Here is a 15,795-nt window from a genome sequence, read left to right as displayed (position 1 = left end):
CTGACAGAGTGCTCTGCATATAATAAGGGCTTATTAAATATCTGCTAAATGCGTGAAGGAAGCAATAAACAAAAGTAACTTTCATTTCTTATAACTTCTTTTTAAAACTAGCGTTGCAGAGCAATGTATGTATTCTAAAAACAGAACTTAGAAAAATGTTTGAGTGTAGTTGACACACAATGTTACATTAGTTTCAGGTGTACAGCGTGGGGATTCAACAACTCTGTACTTCTGCTGTGCTCAACACAAGTGTAGCTACCATCTGTCACCATATCGTGCTGTTATAATATCGTTGACTATATTCCCTATGCTATGCCTTCTATTCCTGAGACTTTCTCCTTCCATAAATGGAAGCCTGTATCTTCCACTTCCCTTCATCCATTTTGCCCACTCTCTCACCCCCATTCCCTCTGGCAACCATCGGTTTGTTCTCTATATTTATAGTCTGATTCTGCTTTTTGTTTGTTTATTCATTTGTTTTAAGAAACAAATATTTTAAAGAATGAAGTTATTTCAAATGTAAAACCATATTCGAAGAAAACATTTGAAACCGAAGACATCACAGGAATAAATAAGTACATCATGTCACTAACTGTTACCTTTCTATATTTCCACTTACTCATCACATTTTTTCCTTCTAGTTATTCATAACCACTTTTTGAGTGAAATGATTGACTGGGTCAGTGGTTAATGGTAAGAAATATGTTTGATGTATTACACTAAACATGCTTTTGAAATTCTGTCTCTCTGTGTTGTCTGGTCTTACCTTCTGGCATTTGAGATCCAGTTTCCACATGTCTGATTTTGATTCAGATGGATTGGCAAAATTATTCTGAGTATGATGCAAATATGTTTTCTTTTTGAGTTCAGTATATAAAATAAACATCAATATGATTTGACTACCATTAGTGATAGTTCAGAGGAATGTGAAATGTGTGTGTTCCTTTCATTAGGTTAAAAAAAATGCCCCAAAGAGAAGGATTTGACAATATGTTCTTCCTTTGCTAAACAAATAAAGGTAGAGATTTTAAAATTACATAACAGCTCTACTGGTTTTTCCAGTGTTTACAGGTAAAATGTTTATAGGTTGAAGTTTATTTCTAATTACATTGGAATAGAAGTAAAGACATAGTTGCAGCAAAGCAGAAATCTTTGAGTGAGTACCATATTAAGGATTATGTAATAATTAAGGTCGGACTTATCTGTAGAGGTTTACCTAATAGAAAAGGATGTTTACTGACTGTCTTTTCTTTACCAACTAGGACAGTCCAATAAACTTTTCTAGGATCGTGGCCATTCAGGAATACTAAGGAGTTTGATTCTGTATGAAATACAGAATAGAATGCCGGAATCCAGACTAGCTGAGTTCAGGTCCTGGCTTGTCCATTTACTAGGTATATAACTGTGGGAAGATTATGAAACTGCTCTGTGCCTCAGTTTTCTCATTTGTAAAATGGGTTCATCATAGCACTTCTCTCATACAGTTGTCATGTGGATGAAATAAGATAATTTGCATAAAATGCTTAGAACAGTACACAATAAGTACTTAATATAGCTATTAGCTTTTATCGTTAGTGAATACTAGAAGCTTAAAATGGTAAATGCAGTATGGATAGGTATAATTCTTATTCTTTTTTCAACATGGGATAGCCATTCCACTCCTGAATGTGTTCCCTCCTTAGCCCTATGGGCTGGAGATTAGACTGACCTGCGAGTGAGTCATAGATTTGCCATTCAGCAACTCACTGTGTGACCTAGACGAGACACCCAATCTGCCTAGGCTTAGTTTTTTCATCTGTAAAATAGAGGCTGTAATACCAACCTCATGTGAGATCATTTGGTTTCATTCATTCCCCCTTAATACTCCATATAACAGCCAGATGATCTAATTATTATAAATCAGTGGCTTCCCATGACACTTCGAATGATATTCTAGGTCCTTACTCAGGCCTGCAATACCTACATAATCTGGTGCTTGCTTCCCTCTTTAACTCCATCTTTTTTTTTTTTTTTTAAGTTTATTTATTTATTCTGAGAGAGAGAGAATCAGGAGAGAGAGTGCATGAGCAGGGTAGGGGCAGAGAAAGAGAGAATACCAAGCAGGCTCCACACTGTCAGCACAGAGCCTGACACGGGGGCTTGAACTCACAAACCGTGAGATCATGACCTGAGCTGAAATCAAGAGTCCAACGCTTAACTGACTGAGCCACCCAGGCGCCCCCCTCCTTAACCCCATCTTATACTATTGCCTTTTTTACCTACTACGTTCCCGCTACAGTAACCTTATTTCTCTTCTGAAATATGGTAAATTTTTACCGCAAGAAAGTCTTTTAGTTGTTGATGTGGTTGCCTAGAAAGATTCCCCTAGATTTTCACATGCTTTCTACAGGTCTCCAGTTAAGTGTTAACATCTTCAAAAATTTTTTTATTTTTACATTTATTTATTTTTGAGAGACAGAGAGAGACAGAGCACAAGTGAGGGAGGGGCAGAGAGAGAGACACAGAATCGGAATCAGGCTCCAGGCTTCCAGCTGTCAGCACAGAGCCCCATGCGGGGCTCGAACCCGCAAGAACCGCGAGATCATGACCTGAACTGCAAGATCATGACCTGAGCCGAAGTCGGACACTTAACCAACTGAGCGACCCAGGTGCCCCTAGTGTTAACCTCTTCAAAGAGACTTTTCTAACCTGCTGGTCTAGAAAATCATTTCTATCTATCATTTCTTGATATCCTCCTGTTTTTTTATGCCTGAATGTACCTGACCCTGGAATGTAAGCTTCATGACAGTGCAACCATGTCTGTCTTATTCACTCCTATTTCCCCTGTGCCTTGAACAGTTCCTGGCACATAGTAGGTGTGATGTCAAGATTTTTGAATAAATAAATGAATGAATGAGGCACTGGTTGACACTTAAATAAATATTATATATAATATATTAACATAATATATAAATAAACATTCCCTTTACTTACCTTTTGATCCCTCTTCTTTTTATGCTTTCTTGTAAGACTGGAACAGGACTTCTAGAGATGATCCTGGAGTATCCTGTAGTGCCACGAAAAAGGAAGTGCTTAAAAACAAAAACCTCACCATGATGGGGTGTGTGTCAAAGGAGCCAACTGAAAGAGCTCCCAGTGGCCAAAAAAGAATGATTTGAGCAACAAAATAGAGTCATATTGGATTATAACCCAAAGTATAAAATAAATACCTAGCACTCTGTGCTGATATAAATAAATGACTGAATAAATAAATAGGAGAGAAGAGACAAATATCCTATGCAGAATTCAAAATAATTTATGTGGACAGTTCATCCTTGAGAAGGAGGAGCATAACTCCTCACCCCCGAAGATTTCATTGTGGAAAGAGGGAGAAAAAAAGAATGATTTTACAGTGGAGATACCTGATAGCCACCACCTCAGGCAGGTGATGGAGGTCAACACCAACAATGTTAAGTCATATGGATAGTTTGTACCTTTGATAAGATGGATGAAAATGGCCCTTTACTTTTGTGAGCTTTCTTCCAAAAAGTCCAAATTCCCAAAGACCAACCCATAATTCTCTAATTATGAGAAAAGTAGAAGAAAAATCCCTATTGAGGAGCAGTCTCCAAAATACCTGATCTGTACTCCTCAAAGCTGTCCAGGTCCTCAGAAAGAAGGAATGTGTGATCAATTGTTACAATCAAGAGGAGCCTACGGAAGCAACCACCAAATAGAATGTGATAGGTGTCCTGAATAGGATCTTGGAGCTGAAAAGAACATTAAAAATGAAGGAAATCTGAGGCACCTGCGTGGCTTAGTCGGTTAAGCATCCAACTTGGGCTTAGGTCGTGATCTCAAGGTTTGTGTGTTTGAGCCCTGTGTCCTGGGTCTGTGCTGACAGCTCAGAGCCTGGAGCCTGCTTCAAAAAGACAGAATAAGTTCTGTCTCTCTCTCTCAAAAGTAAACAAACATTAAAAAAAAATTTTTTTTAAAAATGAAGGAAATCTGAACACACGGACTTTAATTAATAACAATGTGTGGGGCGCCTGGGTGGCGCAGTCGGTTAAGCGTCCGACTTCAGCCAGGTCACGATCTCGCGGTCCGTGAGTTCGAGCCCCGCGTCAGGCTCTGGGCTGATGGCTCAGAGCCTGGAGCCTGTTTCCGATTCTGTGTCTCCCTCTCTCTCTGCCCCTCCCCCGTTCATGCTCTGTCTCTCTCTGTCCCAAAAATAAATAAACGTTGAAAAAAAAAATTAATAACAATGTGTCAATATTGGCTCTTTCACTGTAAAATATATATCACACTGGGGTAAGATGCTAATTAATAGGAGCATTGGAATGAACAGTCAAGGGAATAAAAGGCGCAGCATAGGGAATATAGTGAATGGTATTGGGATGGCGTTGAAGGAAGCCTGATGGGAGCCACACTTGGGCTGAGCACAGCATAACGTCTAGAGAAGTTGAGTCTCTAGGTGGTACACCTGAAACCAATGTAACATTTGTGTCAGCTAAAAAATAAATAAGAAATGAAATCAGCAGAGAAAAGAAATAAAAATAATAGAGGAACTGGGTGTGGAGTATATGGGAACTCATTACTATTTTGGTAAGTTTTCTGTAACTCTAAAACCGTTCTAAAATAAAAAGTTAAAAAAATTATAAACATTTCCTCACATGGTACTATCTTCTTCTGTTGCACCATTTTAAATGCCTACTTTTATCTCCTGTTATGTTTAAATATCGTAGTTTATTTCACCTACTCCCTATTTTGGGGTAAATTGGTGCTGGTGGTTTGAATTGCATCATCATTCATACCTCTGATTAGAGGCTATTTTTGGCATGGAGACTTATCTTCTTTTGTTTTACCTTGTTCCTGGTTTCTTCTCTAACTTTCTCTCCCTATTTTCCCTTAGGGAATGACTTTAAATACTTTCTATATGCTGATGACTGCAGCCCCAATGATTGTCTTGCATGCATCTCCAATGCAACATATGCAAAGGAGGGTTCTTGTTTTCCTTTCCCTTCACCTCCTTCCTCTCTTGGATTTGCTTATTTCTGTTAGTGCCTTCATAGCCTACCCAGATATTCAGCCAGAAACCTGGGAGTTATGTGTAGCTCCCTCCTCTTCCTCACCATTTTATCTGCCATCCCTTCCCATACAGTCTTTTACATGTTCTGTCCATTCTATCCCTAAAGGAGATCTTAAATCCATTCATTTGGCCATTTCCACTGCCACGAACTTAGTCTGAGCGGTCATAGGCATATGCCTGGACCTTCACAGTATCTGTAACTGGTCCCTTTTCTCTCTTGTCTCTTTTCAGTCCATTCTTTGGGTTTAATTCCAAATGCAGTGGGAAGCCCTATGAGTTTTAAGTAGAAGGATGACATAATATAATTCTTGATTTTAAAACTATCACTCCGAGGGGCATCTGGCTGGCTCAGTCGGTGGAGCATGAGACTTGTGATCTTGGGGTTGTGAGTTTGAGCCCCACGTTGGGTGTAGAGATTAATTACAAACAAACAAACAAACAAATAAAATAAAATAGAATAAAATGATCATTCTGAAAGATGTGCAGAGAATGACTCCTTCAGGGGCCGGCAGCATCTGTCCACCTCTAATTTCATTTCCTGTCTCTTTCCTGTCATGCTTCAGTTATATGCGTCTACTTTCAGATTTTTTTTCCCCTGTATGCCACTCTGTTTCTTGCCTTAGGACTTGCCCACATGATATTCTCTTTGTTTTTAAAGTTCTCCCCATGCAAGTTCCTATAACTGTTTAGTCGTCTTTTCCACTATTCTTAAGTCCAAAGAGAGCAGGACTGCGTCTTTCTATTTACTTTTGTACCCAGTAGCTGACATAATACCTTACACAAAGCAGCACTCAGTATTTGTTGAGTAAATAAACTAATACTTACTGTTTCCATTCACGCGTTAAAAAAATTAGTGTGTGGAAGCGCCTGGGTGGCTCAGTGGATGGATTAAGCATCCAGTTGCAGCTCAGGTCAGGATCTTGCGGTTTATGACTTGGAGCCCCACATCGGGCTCACTGCTGTCAGCACAGAGCCTGCTTTGGATCCTCTGTCCCCCTCTTTCTCTGCCCCTCCCTTGCTCACACACTCTTTCTCTCTCAAAAATAAACATTAAAAAAAATAGTGTGGAAACTCTATGTTAGGTGCTGGGAGAACATATGAAGGGTTTGTAGCAAACAGTTCTTACCGTGAAATAGTTCCCGGTTTAAAAGAAGGGATAGGATAAGCTATGGATAATAAGTTAGGTTGGAGGAGGACACTGTAGTTAGAGTAGTTTAAAGTTCTGTCATTAGCCAGCTGTGTGACTTCAAGTAAGTTATTTCCTTCTCTGTTCCTTTATTTATCCATCTCTAACCTTAAGAGATTAGGCTAGATTTCCCTGAGGCTTTGCTTCTCAAATCTGGTTGCATTGGTTAAATTATGTTTTTCCCAGACCCCATCCCTGGAGAGTCTGATTCAGTAGGTCCGGGGCGGGGGGGTGGTGGGTCCAGGAATTCTACAGGTGACTATGATGCACAGGTAGGTTTAGGAACCACTGATCTAGGTCTTCTTAGCTTTGCCATCTTATAAGTGTAGTTGTATAAGGTGGACTGTGAAAGGGCAGCTGGCGTTAGGCAGATTAAGGGGTTGCGTTTGTTCAGAGGCAGGGGAAATATTTGTTTGCTTGGGTGATGAGAGGGTAGTGGAAATGGTGACACTGCAATGGACTTTGAAGAATGGTTGGAAAGATGGGCAGGTGCAGAAGTGAAGCATGATTGGTGTTTAGCCCAGCTTATGTGCAAGGGAGCAGGAGGGAAAAATTGACCAGTTGTGATGCAGGGGACCCCAATCCTAGTATTGTTTTCCCCACTTTTCCCATCATACTTGGTTTTTTGGAGATGAAAAATTCTATTATTGCAGTTTGATCCTCATTCGGTAGAAGTGAAACGTGGTGACATACCCCATGGGGCTGCTTTGGGAAATAATTGGGTGTATTCTTCCTCATGTCTTTTGGGGCTGTGCCCTTTGAGAGCCACTTTGACCATGCCATTGGTTTTCTGGTTAGACACACAATACCAGGACCCACTATGTTATCTAAAATAATAGTTTTTCTGTCAGAATGATTATTATTAAACCAAAGTTGGCTTTTTTGTTCAGATGAAACCAAATAAAGGCAACATTCTGAGTAAATTATATAGCGTCCACATGATGAAATAATGGCCCTAAGTTTAGGGGATGTAAGTAACGATCTAATGCAATATTTAGAATGGATATACAGTATGTAGTTATTAACCTAAAAGTCACATCCTGCATTCTCTTGATTTGTGGAAAATTTGTCATTAATTGCCAGGAAGCCTCTGATTTTTCATACATAATCACGTCATAGCTGTTGACTTTCTCCCCCTTCTCCTGCTTTAAAATACTTCATTGCAAATAGTAGATTACTCTTAGTTTTGCAATGCCCCTTTTAAACATTGGGTTGCTAAGTTTAGCCCTGTCGCTCCTTTTTTTTTTTTTTTTTTTAAATAGAATTCATTTTTCCCCCAAATTTGCCTCTGAATAGTTACTGACAAATCACACTTTGTTTTTGGGTGGCAGTGGCTTAAAATCTTATCTAACCTTTCTGCCCAGTGAGAGGCTGTTAGTCCTGAAATGCTCTTTTGTTTTCATGAGTTACTGTTGTGTGCAAGAAACTGATAGGGCATCCCATTTAGAAACAGTTGGTGAGATGAGTTTTGACTCTTCATTCAAACTTACTCTAAATAACTCTGCTTTTACTAAATAGTTATCAAAGATATAGCTTAGCAAGGTAGGGTCAGAAACACAGAAGTCAAAATTGAGATGAGAGAAAGAGGTCGTGGGCAAGAAAGGAGGTAGTCGGGCTCATCTCCAGCCTAGAATCCAGCCCATACATCCTCCTGGCAACCATGTCAGATCAATCTAGGATTTTCAGGTTAACCTGTGATCATCCAGTCAGTTCACTACCTCTTGCAGCTATTGCTGATGTTGGTCTGTTGACTCTCAGTTGACTTTGAAATTAAAAGAGTGGAAGTACCAAGCCTCTTATGATTCTTTGCTTGCAGAGAATTACCTTTATTAATGTGAATCCTTGGCCTTCAGTAGCACCAGAGCAACTTGGAGCGTGACTTTTACCAGAATTTATTTGAGAAGAACAACCTCCTCCCCCCATCTCTCATATATAGTTAGATCAAAGAAAAACCTTTCTTATAGAAAAACCTCAGACTTGAGAGAATTTACCCAATTTCAGGAAGAGCTTTAATGGGAAAATGACTACAATTGCATCCCTGGTATCATTTTTATCTGCCAGACTGTTAAGAAGAATAAGAGTCAGAAGTATAGACCTAGGAAGCAAATTTAAGACCATTTACTATTTGCAAATTGAGTTCTGTGTTTATGCTGCCCCGGGTGACGTTGTAGGCCTGCTTCCGCTTCAACCAGAACACTGGGGGTTACTTCCTCACACATTAGAATTTTGTGCATTATGTGGTTTGGTACAGGAGTTCTGCTTCCCCCCCCCCTTTTTTTAAAAGATCGAAAAGCACCCATTTTGGCCAAATGCCCAAGATTTTATAGAGAATGTGTCTGAAGGTCAAAGTAGTTAAATACCTACAGCTGTACAACCTCTTAGAGTTTACAGAGATGCAAAATCATGAAACTGGACTTCCTATCCAGTGCATTTTTTTGACTACAAAATGTTGATTTGATTTTCCATTTTGAAAGACACAGAAGTGATCTGTGAAATGGTGATTAGCACGAGGCAGCCCCAGGCAGCCCTGGAATGCTCCATGGTTCAAATGCCCGAGACCAGATGGAGGTCCAGAAGTGGATGACTCAAAGTTTATTAGTTTTGCCACCTGGGCAGTACAGCCGAACCAGCTGCCATAAGGCAGTTCCAATTTCAACAGAGCAGTAAATGAACATAAAAGTGAGTGTAAATCCCAAGAATAAAGTAAAGGAGAATGTCTGCTGCTGTAAGGAGATTCATCCAGGCCGAGCCCACTTGATAGGCCTTGAGGGAGGCAAGAAGCCATGCGAGGGAGAGGGCAATGACAGGTCGTGGCACGGAGCCCTGAAAAACCACCCCTGAGTTGTTCTAGGAGCCAGACTTAGTTTGGGATATGTTCGATTTACTGGTTTGGGAGATTCCCAGTCACACCTGATGATCCAGAATGGGGAAAATAAACCCATGGTATATGTGGAATAGCCTGATTATGTTATGAGGCCAGAAGCTTTTTTTTTTCTGGAAACTTTGGAAAATTTTTATTAGGTTGCCTTTCCATAGTTCACAGCCTTTGGGGGGATGGGTATTCGTGAGAACACAGGCTCTTCGTGGTGGATCATCGGGAATCAAGTCATTATCCTCATGTTATCCTCCTATGCTATTGAATCATTGTAGGTTTTCAAGATATGTGTATGAAATACTGCAAGAGTCAGAAGTTGACCCTAAGGTTTTAGATGATCCCTTTAAGAGATCTAAGTCTTTTGAAACCTGAAATAGGTATAATAATGAGGGTATGGGGTTAGGACTAATTTGAGAGAGGTACAGCAGTTTTTGTTTAAATGAGGACAATTCACGGGGAATTTCAAAAAGTCAAATAATTTTGATTCTCTGTGTCAGTAAGAATGCTTTGGGCAGCTGAACGGATTGAAACAAAGTAGAGGTTTATTATTGTTATTTTTTCATGAAATGAGAACTTTAGAGGAACCTGGCTCATGGCTGGTTCAGCTGCTCAGGGATGACACCAGCTCTTCTTTTTGTCATCCTGACAGAAAGCAAAAGGACACGGGTGAGGAGGGGAAAGGAATGTACTAGATGCTGATGTATTTTGATGTGGTTTTGGTGCTCAAGGCTGGACCAGGGTTTCATCTACTGGGTCGACCTCCGTCCTCAGTTGATCTTTAAGTTTTATTTTTTAAGTTTATTTATTTATTTTGAGAGAGACAGAGACAACATGAGAAGGGGAGGGGCTGAGAGAGAATCCCAAGCAGGCCTTGCGCTGTCAGCGCAGAGTCCAATGTGGGGCTCAAACCCATGAAACTGTGGTGAGGCGAAACCAAAGTTGGATGCTTAAACCGATTTGAGCCACCCAGGCACCCCTGTCCTCCAGTGATCTTTCTGGGAGCTGAATGTTATTCGTACTTAGTCTCAGGCAATAATGTAATACCGTTCTATCTTTCTTTGCGTGATGAAGGCATGGTGGCCTGTGTATTTTCTTTATTTTTTAAATGTTTTTATTTATTTTTGAGAGACAGAGACAGAGCACAAGTTGGGGAGGGGCAGAGAGAGAGGGAGACACAGAATCGGAAGCAGGCTCCAGGCTCTGAGCTGTCAGCACAGAGCCCGATGTGGGGCTCGAACTCAGGAACCTAAAGATCATGACCTGAGCCAAAGTCGGACATGTAACCAACTGAGCCACCCAGGCATCCCTCCTGTGTATTTTCTAACCTATTTGGGGTTTCTTCTCTCTTTTATTTTCTTCTGCACTGACATGAAATGAACTCAAATGAGAACTTTCACAGTATAACCTTCTGTTCGTAATTGTGGGTTAACTACCTTTTTTTCCTCCCTCCTCTGGTAGGTGGCCTGTCTGACCCAGGTAGCTGCTAATTATCTGATTGCCCAAAAGGAAGCAGAACGTTGGGGCACAGCTCATGGCAGTATTGTTCCTTACCAGGTAAGAATAATACATACAACATAGGGTTGGGCTAGTAATCTGCAGTTTCGTATGATATGAATTTGGGAAATTATTTCCCTTGCTAAGAAAAAAAAACCTTTCAGGATACTCTGTTATGTATCTTTGTCTGACTATAACAAGGTTCTGTTGTTCACTTTAAATTCTGTGTTTTGCACATTTCTTCATCAGAAGATTAGTAACAGGACACTTAAATGGATCAAAGGAACTTGCTGAAAGTGAGTGACTTTTGGCCACACATGATGGTTTGTGTTTTTTTCACCCCAAAGAAACACTGATTGTAGCCATTTTATAAAGCATGGTTTGTTCACCATGTCAATTATAAACCAAATGTTACCTACCCCAGCTGACAATAATATTCTCACAGGGTTGGAGTAAAATGAAAACTCGCGTGTGACGGATCTTTATTTTCAGAGCAAAGCAGATGGTTCAGGAACTGCTGTTCTTTATTAAGTGTCTAAACTTGTCCTTAGAAATTCTTGATGTTGGCTAGTGTGAATGAATATGTGAAGGAATTGTGATCTTTCACAAATAAAATAAGAACAGAAACTAACTCTTCTTCCAAACCCTTAACCTTTGCTTAGCTTCGTAGATTCATTTCCCATTGTATTTACTAATATATTTGTTATATCTTCTCTAATATGTTTAAGAGTTAGAGGTGTCTTTTTCATCACCATATCCTTTCTCACATCCAGCAGAAGTATGGACTAGGCACCATGTAAATATCTGTTGAATGAAGGAGTGAAGTTTACTGTAGCCATTTCAGTGCTAATGGCCTTGATGGAGCATGTAGAAATCAGCATTTTGCATTTGCCAGGAAATCAATCCATCAACAACTGCTACTCATCCTTTTAGTTTTAAGAACATTATTTCCTTCAGCAAAACTAGCTTCTTTTCCATTTCTTTTAATACCAATTTGAGCAATTCAGTGACCCAATGTGAATCTGGAATTTTTCGCTTTCTATTTCTGTGTATCTTCTCCTTGTCCCTGAGGCGTTACTATGATTTCCTTGTAGAAGTGCCTTTTGGCGTAACTACAGTAGTGGAGACATTTTCTTTTCTTTTCTTTTTTCCTTTTTAAGTTTTTATTTATTTATTTTGAGAGAAACAGAGACAGTGTGAGCTGAAGACGGGCAGAGGGAGAGGGAGAGAGAGAGAGAGAGAGAGAAAGAGAGAAAATCCCAAGTAGGCTCCACACTGTTAGCACAGAGCCTGACATGGGGCTCAATCTCATGAACTGTGAGATCATGACCTGAGCCAAAACCAAGAGTCTGATACTTAACTGTCTGAGCCACCCAGGTACCCCTGAAGACATTTTCTTGAGTGCCTCCCCTTTTTTCTTTAGCAGTGCTTTTATGACCACTGTTAGTGACATTTGGGTTCCCTACTTCTTAGCCCTCTGTGGCTAAACTTCTAGCCAGACCTACCAAAAGCTGCATTTTTGAACTTTTTAGAGATCATCAAATTCAGCCTTCTCACTTCTCTGATAGGCAACTTGATACCTAGGGCGCCTGGGTGGCTCAGTTGGTTAAGCGTCCAATTTCAGCTTAGGTCATGATCTCACCACTCATGAATTCAAGCCCTGAGTTGGGCTCCATGTTGACAGCTCAGAGCCTGGAACCTGCTTCCGATTCTGTGTCTCCCTCTCTCTCTGCTTCTCCCCTGCTCACCCTCTGTCTCTCTCTCTCTCTCTCTCTCTCTCAAAAATAAATAAATGTTAAAAAAAAAAAAAAGGAATTTGATACCTGTATTGAATAGATGGATCCCAACTCTGATCTGCCTGCTTGTTGACTAGTCTTTCAGATCCTGCTACCTTTGACAGGAGAGTGCTGTGGTTCCAGTTGCTTCTTCTATTCCAAACCATACCCTCTGCGTCAAACTTGCTCATGGCTGAAAGGTTGCCATCAACTAATTGATACTTATCACTGACTGTGGAGATCCATCTCAAAGGCATTTTAACAGAGGGAAATGTTGGAACCTGTGGGAGTTCATCACTAATAATGGAAGGCGTATTTTTAGTTTTTGGTGTGTGGAGAAAGCATTTTTGACTCGGAAGGCTTTATAGTATAATTCCAAATCACATCACATAGGGATGTGTTCACTGTGTTGTAGTGTAAGGTTTATAGTTTATTTTTTGATTATTTTTTTAAAAAATGGAATGTCTTTTAAAGATATATATTTTTAATGTTTTATTTATTTATTTTTGAGAGAAGGTGGTGGGGAAGGGCAGAGGGAGAAGGAGACCGAGAATCTGAAGCAGGCTCTGCGCTGACAGCAGTGAGCCTGATGCGAGGCTTGAACTCACAAACCGTGAGATCATGACCTGAGCTGAAGTCGGACGCTTAACCAACTGAACTACCCAGGCGCCCCAGAAAAAATAGAATGTCTTTTAAAAAAGTTTTGTATATCGGGGTGCCTGGGGGGCTCAGTCAGTTAAGCGTCTGACTTCGGCTAAGGTCATGATCTCACGGTTCGTGAGTTCGGGCCCCACTTGGGGCTCTGGACTGACAGCTCAGAGCCTGGAGCCCACTTCCGATTTTGTGTCTCCCTCTCTCTCTCTCAGCCCCTCCCCCACTCATTCTCTGTCTCACTCAAAAATAAATAAACATTGAAAAAAAAGTTTTGTATAGACCTTGGCTGTCCTTCCTGTGCTCAGGAGTCTTGAGTATGCTGTCAATTATTTTACTGTGAGGTAAAAAGAAATTTAGAATCTTGGCTTTTACTAGGGTAGGTAAAGGATATGGGAGACTCTGTGTGTGCATGTGTATATATTCTTTGAAGACAGAAATGTACTTTTCCTGCCAGAATTGTCCCAGTCACATAAAGTGGATACTGTGCTTATTTGATCTAGTTGATTGCAGCTTTATTATCTGTAAGAAATAAGAGAAGATCTACTAGGATCTTTCCTCAGGAACTCAGAATTCATCTGTTTTTTCTTGGTAGAGGACCGGTTCAGCACTGTGATTAAGGAACAAATGCAAATTCAGCTTGAATGAAACCAGCATATTAAGATAGATCCTAGATATGTTTCTAGACCTTGGTCTGTTTTTAATTTTTAAAATAGATTTGGGAAATATTTTTATGGGTGAGTGCCAGGATAATTATAATTCAGTTTTCTAGAATAATTATAGCTTTGCATCTAATTTGAGTTGTCTGCGTTTGGAGCTGAAAGTCTATAATGGAAGACCCCAGTGGTCTCAGGAATTAGTTAGGCACCCTGCTCACTCTGCTTAATTCTTGTTGAACCCTATCTGAAAGATCGCAGACCTTGAATGCATGGAATGTAAATTTCTGAAAAGTAAGGATCCTTCATTTGTGTGTTATTTTATGTACCCTCAATCCTTAACTTCTCGGGTTGATTATCCACTTGTGTTCATTCTTCCCTATTCTTCAACTGCCAACTTTCTGAAAATGAGTAAACCAAACAAAAGTAGAGAGAATTGAGATAGTCATTCTGCTACTTGTTGAATAGATTTGGTGGGTGCTTTTCTGAGAATTCAGGTTTTTAAAAAGTGGATTTCAGTGTTTCTTTTGTTACCATTACCATTGGGCCTTGCCTCTGAGAAACACCTAGCCCAAGGGGTTAATAATTACATAATGCTGATGTGACGCTGATGATTTTTAATGCATTGGTATTAGTCCAGTGTTTCTCAGCCCTTCAAACATTTATATTTATAAAGACAGGATTTTGGGGGATGGGAGAGAAGAGTGCAGAGAAAGCAATTGGCTGCTCTTCAAAAAGAATATGTTTTATTGTGTAATATGGTTATCAGTGGGGCCACTGCACTTTACGTACATGCTTAACATCATAATCCCCCTAATTTCATAACCCATGTGTATCCAAAAGTCTCTCCCATATTTCTTCAACATGCTAGGAGCCTGTATTTGTATGTTCCTCTCTACTTTCCAGGCTCATGATCCTTACTGACCCCTCTCCCTCTCTCCAGAAGATCCATTCACACATATACTCATGAAGAGAGGAGACTATACTGAACATTTTCAAGGAAAAGGGGGAGATTTTATAGATGAAACTTATACAGTCTCTGATAGGAGGTCTCACCTGTCTTAACCATATCTTTTGGCTGCTACTGGGGAGTTTCACTATCTTGAATAGCATAAGAATCTCCCCATCTTTTCTGTTCCTCTTTCTCTCCCCTCTTTTTTTTTCAGAGACCAACGAACTTCTCTACTCTTATACAGAATTACTGTGCTCTGTAGTGCAAGCACAGATCTTTGGGTGGCCATCTCTGCCCTAAATGCTTAACAATGTACTGCTACTGTGCCCTAAGGAGCATGCTTGTATATGGATCTAACAGAAGCCCACTGAGCTCCCTCTGGATTCCTGATAAGACCATCTCTCTCCCAGTCCATACTACCAGCAGGACTTGGGGGAGCTCGCAGAGTTCTATGTGCTCCTTGGAAAAAAACCACAATCTCTTCAGCTATAGCATTGCCTTCATGATTAGTATGTACTGCCACAGAGACCAATCTGGGGAATGAGACAACCACAATTACCTCCTTCCCTTAAAAGAATACCAATCCCATCATCCTTTACACATTTGCCTCAATCACCACCAGGACTCCAAGCCTTCCAGGCTATGTGTTATCACCCGCACAATTATTCTCACATGGCTCCGTTCATCTCTTCCTTTGACCCAGTTATTTCTTCTGCCAACAGTCTTGGTGGCTTTACAATCCACTTAGATGACCCAAGCAACATCCTGGCATCTCATTTCTGTAGCGTCCCATGACCCTTAATGATCTTTTCCTGTTTGCACTTGACTACCATTCAGGTGTTTCTCAGGCTTTAACATGCAGATGAATCTCTACATAGAAATCGTAAGATGCATTGTCTGATTCCAGGTGATATTGATGCTGCACTATGAGTAATAAATGACTATATTATTATTGGTAACTATACCGTCTCCTTTGTATTCAAGTGGCAAAAGCCCACTGCTGATTAGACTTAATGCTCCTTTCAATACGCCCACACTCAAGTAGTGAATATGGCTAGAGGAAAACACAGCTACCATGTTGACAAGCTCCCTCTCCATTCACCACCATTTTTCTCAAGTGGTCCCTCATCCTTACCCA

General features: G+C 40.3%; 1 protein-coding gene across 3 annotated transcripts in view; it reads left to right on the top strand.

Annotated features, from left to right (window-relative positions):
- The window catches only part of SUGCT (succinyl-CoA:glutarate-CoA transferase), a 758,154-nt gene that overhangs the window by 175,261 nt on the left and 567,098 nt on the right, over positions 1-15,795 (top strand). For all 3 annotated transcript variants that reach the window (XM_045494357.1, XM_045494359.1, XM_045494358.1), the window contains exon 9: positions 10,588-10,683. In XM_045494357.1, coding sequence (XP_045350313.1) covers positions 10,588-10,683 — 96 coding nt within the window. The remainder of the gene's footprint in view (positions 1-10,587; positions 10,684-15,795) is intronic.

This window comes from Leopardus geoffroyi, chromosome A2 (genome assembly GCF_018350155.1).
Source record: "Leopardus geoffroyi isolate Oge1 chromosome A2, O.geoffroyi_Oge1_pat1.0, whole genome shotgun sequence".
NCBI classification, from domain to species: Eukaryota; Metazoa; Chordata; class Mammalia; order Carnivora; family Felidae; genus Leopardus; species Leopardus geoffroyi.
The sequence above is the reverse complement of the archived record's forward strand: the minus strand, read 5'-3'. Positions and strand labels throughout refer to the sequence as shown.